This window comes from Alligator sinensis, unplaced genomic scaffold (genome assembly GCF_000455745.1).
Source record: "Alligator sinensis unplaced genomic scaffold, ASM45574v1 scaffold278_1, whole genome shotgun sequence".
Lineage (NCBI taxonomy): Eukaryota > Metazoa > Chordata > Crocodylia > Alligatoridae > Alligator > Alligator sinensis.
Genome location: NW_005841952.1, coordinates 37162 through 45238, shown reverse-complemented (window position 1 = coordinate 45238; position 8077 = coordinate 37162). Strand labels below are relative to the sequence as shown.

The window sequence follows — 8077 nt, the reverse complement described above, 5'->3', positions numbered from 1 at the left end:
AAGCAGGGGACCCTGAGCCTACCCCTGCCTGTCGAGGAGGTCTTCTCTGTCACAAGCCAGACCAGTCTGTAGGCCCTCCATGGAGGAGCTCACACTTCATGGGCACAGTGAACCATTGGCCCTGCCACCGGCTGTGCCCCTGTGCCCCCAGCCCCAGGCATCCTTTGCTCGTAAGCCAGGGCCCAGCTTGGACCCACTGATATTGTGGGGGAGACCCCCCCAGCAATGCTCCCGTGACGGGCTGCGTGCACGGCTCCCGCAGGCCGGCAGGGCTGGCGCCCGACGGGGGAGATGCTGCGCCCCGACTGCAGGTTCTCGGGGCTCTGCGTGGTGCTGCTGAGCGTCCTCCTGCTGCTGCTCCTCGCCCTGCTCCTCGGCCTCATCCTCTCCCGTGAGTGCCTAGGAGCAGGGAGCCCAGCCTTGTTGGGCCACCCTGCACAGCTCCTACCCTGGGAGGGTGATGCCAGGGCAGTGGGGCTTTGGGCTGCGGTAACATCTTCCCTGTCCCTCTGCACCCTGGCTGAAGCTGGGGCCAGGAAGACTAGGGAGGGGAAGGGAAGGAAGGGGGGTCCCAGAGCAGAGGAGAGGCCCTGCCTGGCCTTGGGCACCTGCAGGAGGCTGCACACAAGTCCCAGGGAGCAGACCTGCACTCTGGGTGCCCCCAGGCTTGACCCCTCCTCACCGTCCTGCCAGCACAGAGCTGACGTCCCCCCACCCAGGCAGCTCTCCCTCCCTGGCTCCCCCTGCCAGCAGCACCACGCCACCTGCCCCCCGGAGCTCCCCGCCCCCCCAGGAACAGAGCAAGCTGCCCACAGCTGGCACGCCAGAGCCAGGTGAGTCTGGGCGGCCCAGCCCCATCCCCATGCCCAGCTGCCCTGGGGTCTGGAGAGGCAGCACCTCTGGGAGGTGAGCACCCCCGCAGGGTCTCTGCCCTGAACTCCCCATGCGTCCCTTCTGCCCGCAGCCTGCGGCGGGACCCTGCGAGGCCGCGAGGGCTCCTTCAGCTCCCCCAACTACCCGGCGCCCTACCCCCCCAACGCCCTGTGCGTGTGGCACATCCGGGTGCCCCCCGAGCTGGCCGTGCAGCTGAAGGTGGAGGCGCTCAGCATGGAGGGAACTGCCACCTGCCTCTTCGACCGCCTGGAGCTCTACGAGGAGCCCGACGATGAGGGCACGGGGACCAGTGCTCCCCCGGGCAGTGCAGTCAGGTGGGGCCGGGTGGGGAGAGACCCGTCCCCTCTCTCGGCCAGCCCTATTCTGGGGAGTCCCTGGTGCCCGTCGCCACCTTGTCCCCCCAGCAGCCCTGGCCCCGGGCAGACCCTGCTCAGAAGGGGCAGGGGCTAGAGTAGCTGTGGGTCGGGACTGAGGGGCACCAGCCAAGGGAGGCTGCAGCGCTGGTCTGGGATGGAGGGGCCCAGCCTGGCGCGAGGGAGACACCTGTCCCACACCTGCTGCCAGCGCTCTGGCCCACTGTGCCATGAGCAGGGCCTCCGATGTTGGTTGGGGAAGGGGCATCCCTGCATTCGCCCACCCACAGGTACCCCCTTGATGGCATGGAGGGGGTGGTCACGCGTGCCACCACCTGGGCTCACGCGCCCCCTCCACAGGTTCTGTGGCAGCGTGGCACCCCCCACGCTCAACACCAACACCAGCCGGCTCCGTGTCACCTTCGTGTCGGACGGCAGCGTGGGCGCCCGGGGCTTGTCCCGCGTCCCACCCCCTGGGCTCACGCGCCCCCTCCACAGGTTCTGTGGCAGCGTGGCCCCCCCCACGCTCAACACCAACACCAGCCGGCTCCGTGTCACCTTCGTGTCGGACGGCAGCGTGGGCGCCCGGGGCTTCAGCGCCCGCTACCGTGCCATTGCGCCCAACGAGAGTGAGTGCTAGGTTCACCCCGCGCCGGAGTCTTGGGGGAGCAGCCTGGAGGGGCACAGCAGGGTTGGGGAGGGGCAGGGGCTTGGGGCGAGGATGCTGGTGCTGGCTGCAGGCAGAGCCCCGCTGGCCAGAGGTCATCAGTGTATCCAGGGCCCGTTGCCCTGCCCAGCTAGGCTCTGGTAGAGCCGTGCATCCTCAGGCTCTGTCTGCCCATCTCCTAGGGAGCTGCGCCTGGGACGAGTTCCTGTGCGACGCCGGGCGCTGCCTGCCCCTGGCCTCCGTCTGCGACAGCTTCCACGACTGCACAGACTACAGTGACGAAGCCAACTGCAGCCACAAGCCCCCAGGTGCGGGTGGGCCGGGCAGGGCTGCTGGCACCTGGGCTAGGGACAGGTGAAGCTGGGGAGGTCAGGGGAGGGGGCCAAACCCGCTGCCTCCCGGGGTCATGGCTCTTGGGATGCTGCATGTGTGGGTGCTGCCTGGATGCCCGTGCCTGGCCTGGGCCCTGGCAGAAAGGGGTGAAGGGTGCACGGCTTATCCTGCCCCATGGCTTGTCTGTGTCCTTCCAGAGTGCGGCGGGGCGCTGACCAGCCTGGAGGGGCAGATCTCCACCCCCAACCACCCCCGGCCCTACCCGCACCAGCAGGTGAGTGCAGAGCCTGGGGTGAGCAGGGAGGCCAAGCCACGGTGCCCAGGCAGGGTGCTCAGCTCACATCCCAGAAAACCACCTCCATGAGGCAGGGGTCAGCCCCTGCCTGGAGAGGGGAGCGGGGCAGAGAGCATCTCCACCCAGCCCCCCTGAGCTCCTGGGAATGGGGGGAGGGGGGCTTGTGCCCAGCCAGCAACTCCCCCAGAGGTGGGCAGTGCCCACGGCACCTCCCCAGCAGCTGCACCCCCCCCAATCTCTTGCAGCTGTGCCTGTGGCAGATCTCGGTGCCCAAGGGCCACCTCATCACCTTGCACTTCCACAACTTCAGCCTGGAGGCGCAGGACGGCTGCTCCTTCGACTTTGTGGAGGTGCACGATGGTGCAGGCACCAGTGCCCGCAACCTGCTGGGCAGGTAGGGCCCTTCCCCGCCTCTGCTTCCCGAGGTCTCCTCCATGCCCCCTGCCTGCCCGCCGCTCCCACTGCCCGTGTCCCGGCAGGTTCTGCGGCTCCCGACTGCCGCCTGTCCTGACCTCGACACGCCACGTCATGACTGTCCTGTTCGTGGCCGATGACGGGGTGGCCGACGACGGGTTCTTCGCCACCTACCAGGCCTGGAACGCCACGGAGCGTAGGAGCTGGGTCTTGGGAGAGATGGGGGCACCCACTGCCCGGGCACGGGGGGCTGGGGCGGCTGGGCCTTCTGAGCCCCTTGCTATGTCACCTTAGGCCCCGCTGTCTCCCTGCCCCAGGATGCCAGGAAGCGTGGTGGCACGGTTAGCTCCCTGGGCTGGGACATTGCAGTTTAGTTCCTGGCTCTACTTCAGGCCTGTGGGGTGAGCTTGGGGGGTCCCCCCCCCAACTGGTTTGTGCCTCAGTTTCCCCTGGGCTCGCAGCTGGGGAGAGGAGGAAGCCTGGTGTCTCCCGCTGCTGACTTGGAGCTGCAGGCCTGTCCATGGGAAGTCACGCCAGCCCACGCAGCCCCAGCTCTGGCCTGGCTTCGGTATCTCCTGCCCCCCGACCCTGCTGGAGCCAGTGCCTCCTCCTGCACTCCTGCCCAGTTTGAGCTGAGGCTGGGGGGGGCCGGGGGGCTATGCCGTAGCCAGAGCTGCACCCTCCCGCCTGCCCTGTGCATGGTGCCTGGGGCAGCGGGGGGTGGATGGAAGAGCCGGGAACAAGCCCCAGGTCCCCGGAGCAGCCGGATGCTGTCCTGAGCTCCTTGCACTTTCCCACGCTCCCCCTTCCCCGCTCCCCGTGGGAACGGGTCTCCTTGCATGGCCCCGCTCCCATGCCTCAGCCTGACGCCAGGCCCTGCCATAATGACCCCTCAGCCCCAGCCTGCCCGTCCCCCTCGGGGCTGGGGACGGCGCCACAGCAGCTCTGCAGTGCCCTGAAAGCACCAGACTCCCTCGGGTCCATGGCACCCCCCGTCCCAAGGGCCTGTGAGCACAGAGGGGCCGGGTGCGGGGCGCCTTCACCGCGTCCCTTCTCCCCTCACCCCCTGCAGGGACGTGCAGCCCCTGGGAGTTCCCCTGCGGGAACGGGGAGTGCCAGGCGCCCGAGGCGGTGTGTGATGGCTGGCATGGCTGTCCTGATGGCAGCGACGAGCTCAACTGCACCAGCACGCGCCCCCCGCCTGTCGGTGAGTGCCTTGTGCCCAGTGCATGTGACCCATCAGCCCAGGGGCTGGGGCAACAGAGTGAGCGCGGCAGGTGTCAGCGGGGCGGTGCACCCGTGCACCTGGACCTGCCCCCTGTTGACTGTGCCCCTGCGCCACCAGAGTCCTGTGAGCTGATCCAGGTGGAGATGTGCCTCGGGCTGAGCTACAATGCCACGGCCTTCCCCAACATCTGGCTGAACATCCCCGACCAGCAAGGCGCCGCCGACGTGCTGCAGGGCTACAAGGTGAGCTGGGCACCGGGGCTGGGCAGGGGGGCAAAGGCCTGGCCCTGCCCTGCCCAGCTGCATCTCCTGGTCCCTCTCTCCTGCAGAGCCTGGCAGGGCTGTCCTGCTACCAGTCCCTGCGCCTGCTGGTCTGCGGGCTCTTCGTGCCCCAGTGTACACCCGACGGGGGGGTCCTGCGGCCCTGCCGCCCCGTGTGCCTGGCAGCTGAGCAGCGCTGCCAGCCGGCCCTTGACCTCCTGGGCATTGCCTGGCCCATCAACTGCAGCATCCTGCCAGACACCAGCCACCCCGGGGAGTGCGTCCAGCCATGAGCCCCCCCGCACAGCCCCCCTGCAGCAGGGCAGGAGCTCCCACCTGGGCTCCTGGGGGTAGAGCCCCCAGCCCAGCAGCAGGGAGGTGTATCGTGGCTGTGTCCTCCCATGGGCCATCTGGTTCCAACCCCAGCTTTCCCACAGCCCATGTGTCCAGCCATGATGATCCTCCTGTGCCTCAGTTTCCCCCTCTGTAAAGCAGAGGCGAAGGTAGGCCTCTGGGCCAAGGTGGGAGGATGAAGTCACGGCAGCTGGTGAGGGTCCCTGGTCAAAGCCTCATAGGGAATGGCCCTCGCCCAGCCCTGTGCCCTGCTCCACCTCCCTGGGGCAGCCGGGGTCGGGGGGGCTGGGCCAGTACATGCCCCTCCATGGGGCAGCCTAAGGCATTGGGGGCCCAGGGGCTTTGGCTCCCCAGTGTCTTTCCTTGCCCGTTTTATGGGTGCTTCTCTCCAGAGCTGCCTGCGTGCCAGGAAACTTACTGCAGCAGGTTGAGGGTTAATCCTGAATGCAGGGCACATCCTGGGCCCGTGGCTGGCAGCAGCTGTCTCCTTCACCCGGGATGTCTCGTGCCTTGGGTAATAAACAGCGTGAGCAGCTTGCAAACACGCTTGGCCTCACCACTGCCTGGAGCACGCGTGTATGTGAGGGGAGGGGGGGAGCAGGGGCCACCAGCACCCCCACCTCCGAGCTGGGGAAACCAAGGCACAGAGGAGGGAGTGCAGTGTGTAGATAGGGGCACGGTGGGATGAACCCCGAGGTGCCCAAGGCTCCAGGCCCTGGAGCATGGGTATCACAGGCTGGGGGCAGGGAGTGGGCAAAGACCTGGCTGCTGGCTGGGGGCACAAGATCAGAGCCAAGCTGTGGCTGGCAAGAGCTGGGGAAGCAGCAGGCGCTGCCTTGGCTCCTCCCTGGCCCAGTAGCAGGTCCCCAGGGACCGATGCTCAGCTCCGAGCCCATCTCACACCCTGGCCGGGGAAGGGGGACAAGGGGCTTCCGCTCTGGAGTATGGGAAAGGGCCAAGGCCGGAGCTGCTGAGCCCTGGCGCGTCTCCCAGCCATAGGCCATTCAGCCTGGAGGAGCCTCAAAGCCACTGAGCCACGCCGGCCAAAGGCAACATCCGTCCTAACCTTGGAAAAAAACCACTGGAGGCCTGGACGGGCTGACCCTGGGCTGGGCACCACAACAGCTGGCGCTGCCACCGGGCCTGCGTGCCTGCTGCAGAGCAGGGAGGAGCCCAGGCCCAGCAAAGCCTTCCCTGGGGAGGGCATGGGGAGAGCAGGGTGGGAGCCATGGGCTGGTGTGTGCACCATGCGTGTGCATTGCCAGGGGATGTGTGTGCAAGCAGGGATATGTTTTCTATTAGCAGGGGTGTGCATGAGCAGGGTAATACATGTGCTGCCAGTTCATGGAGCATGTGCACAACATTCAAGGGGCCGCGTGTCAGGCTCATGTGTCTGTACCGTGTTGGCGGGTGTGCGGCACAGGGCTGGCAGCCAGGGGCTTGGCTGTGATGTGACGGGAAGTGCAGGGAGTGCTCCAGGGGCGGGTGGTGGGTGTTGGCTGTGAATGGTGTGTGTGTGTGTGTACTGTGGAGGGAAGGGGAGGGCCTGCTTGGTGCTGGTGGGTGTGCATCCTGAGTGTATAAGGAAGGGGGGTAGTGTTTACAGGCAATGTGTGTGTGTGGGTGTGCTGCTAGCATGTGTGTATGAGTGAGTGTGCAAACTGCTAGAGAGTTGTGGGCATAGGGGGTGTACTGCTACTGTGTACCATGTATGCTAGTGAGCGTACATGAGCCTGCATGGGTGTGCACTGCTAGCATGCAGTGCGTGTGCCAGTACCTGGCATTGACCATGCGTGGCATTAAAGGCATGTGCATGCAGCCCAGCAGGTGCAAGCACGTTTTGAAGGAGCCGAGGCCCTGGCCCCAGCCCCAGCCAGCCCTGCTCCCCGGGGCGGCCGGCCGGCCGCTCGCCCCCGCCCTGTGCAGCGCTCACGTTCCCAGCCCCGTCGCTGCTTCCAAAGAGGCAACCACAAGAATGAGGCGCCGCGGTTCCCCTTGCCAGGCCTGGCTCCATGTAGCACGGAGGCTGCTGTGCTTCCCGTGGGGGCGGGGGTGATGCTCACGGCCTCGTCGATCCCCCGCTGCACCCAGCTTGGCCCGGTGCGTCGTCTTCTGCCCTGGCCCCGTCTGGGCATCCTCTGGGTCTGGGAGAGCTGTGGAGGGACGATGCCTTGGGAAAAGGTGTCTTTTCAAGTCCTGGCTCCCTGCGGCCCCTGTCCCAGGGTCTTAATGTCCATCTGTCTGTCTGCCTCCGCCTCCCGCTGCCTATGCTGACACCCTAGGAGCCTTCCCCAGGCCTTGTAGCTCTTGGCTCCCAAATTCCCCAGTTTCCTCTGGAGCTGGGAGGAGAGCTGGGAGGAGAGGGTGAGGGGGGCCGGGGGGGAAGGCAGCTTTCCCAGGGCTTTCGTCACAGCTGAAGTGGTCAGGAAGAGCTCCAGGACCATCTGAGCCAGAAGGGAGCGAGGAGTCGGGCAGCACGGGAGCTGGGAGACGCGGGGAGTGCAGCCAGTGGGGACACCACGGAGGGCAGCTCCTGGCTGGGGAGAGCAGGACCTGCCAGGGAGCCACTCATCCACGGCACAGTCCAGGCAGGTTTATTTTCCTTCCTTTTCCTCTATTGCAGGAGTGGGGGGCTTCCCCTCTGCCCTGAATGCAGGGGGTCCATGGTCCAAGGGACCCCAGTCAGCTGGGAGCCAGTCAGGGGGAAAGGGCTGCGTGGGGCAGTGTGGGAAAGCAGGGATGGAGGGGGGCTAGAGGGGATACTGGCCCTGCCCACCCACCCACCCACCCCCTGGCAGAAGCGGGGGGGGGTGAGTGCCAGCCCTGCAGGACAGCTGCCCCAGGCTTGGCAGTGTGCTTGCTGTGGGCATGGCACGCCAGCCCTGATGTGACTGCTCCTGGGCCTGCGCACCTGGCCGGCAGCCGTGCGTGTGTGTGGGTTGAGCCAGCGAGGACGGAGGCCCCCCAGGGACAGGAAACAGGGGCAGGTCCCGGGGCCCATGCCAGCATCCTCACACGCACAGTGCGCGCGCACACACACACACACACACACATACCCATGCATGCACGCGCACACACAGCCTATCACAGAGCTCACAACCCAACACACAGATCCCACCCCACAGGCACACACCCAGAGCAAACTACCCCCTACCCGACACACGCCCACAGCTCACAACTTGCGCAGACCCCTTGCAGCTCACACCTCACCCCCCTGGCATCACTCAGTGTACCACACACATCCCCCCCAGTACACAGACCTCACCGTTTGCAGCCCCC

At 66.8% G+C, this 8077-nt stretch overlaps 2 protein-coding genes across 2 annotated transcripts in view; both read left to right on the top strand.

Moving 5' to 3' along the window:
* MFRP (membrane frizzled-related protein) overlaps positions 1-6324 on the top strand; it is a 7766-nt gene extending 1442 nt beyond the window's left edge. Inside the window, exons 3-13 of the mRNA XM_025199977.1 lie at positions 263-391; positions 699-833; positions 965-1208; positions 1746-1876; positions 2097-2222; positions 2445-2521; positions 2788-2936; positions 3022-3152; positions 4029-4163; positions 4302-4426; positions 4513-6324. Of these exons, the coding sequence (XP_025055762.1) occupies positions 263-391; positions 699-833; positions 965-1208; positions 1746-1876; positions 2097-2222; positions 2445-2521; positions 2788-2936; positions 3022-3152; positions 4029-4163; positions 4302-4426; positions 4513-4737 (1607 nt within the window). The 3' untranslated portion in view covers positions 4738-6324. The remainder of the gene's footprint in view (positions 1-262; positions 392-698; positions 834-964; positions 1209-1745; positions 1877-2096; positions 2223-2444; positions 2522-2787; positions 2937-3021; positions 3153-4028; positions 4164-4301; positions 4427-4512) is intronic.
* An 890-nt stretch (positions 6325-7214) lies between these two features.
* Positions 7215-8077, top strand: part of C1QTNF5 (C1q and TNF related 5) — a 3772-nt gene continuing 2909 nt past the window's right edge. Inside the window, exon 1 of the mRNA XM_006020378.3 lies at positions 7215-7386. The gene's annotated coding sequence lies outside the window, so the exon portion shown is untranslated. The remainder of the gene's footprint in view (positions 7387-8077) is intronic.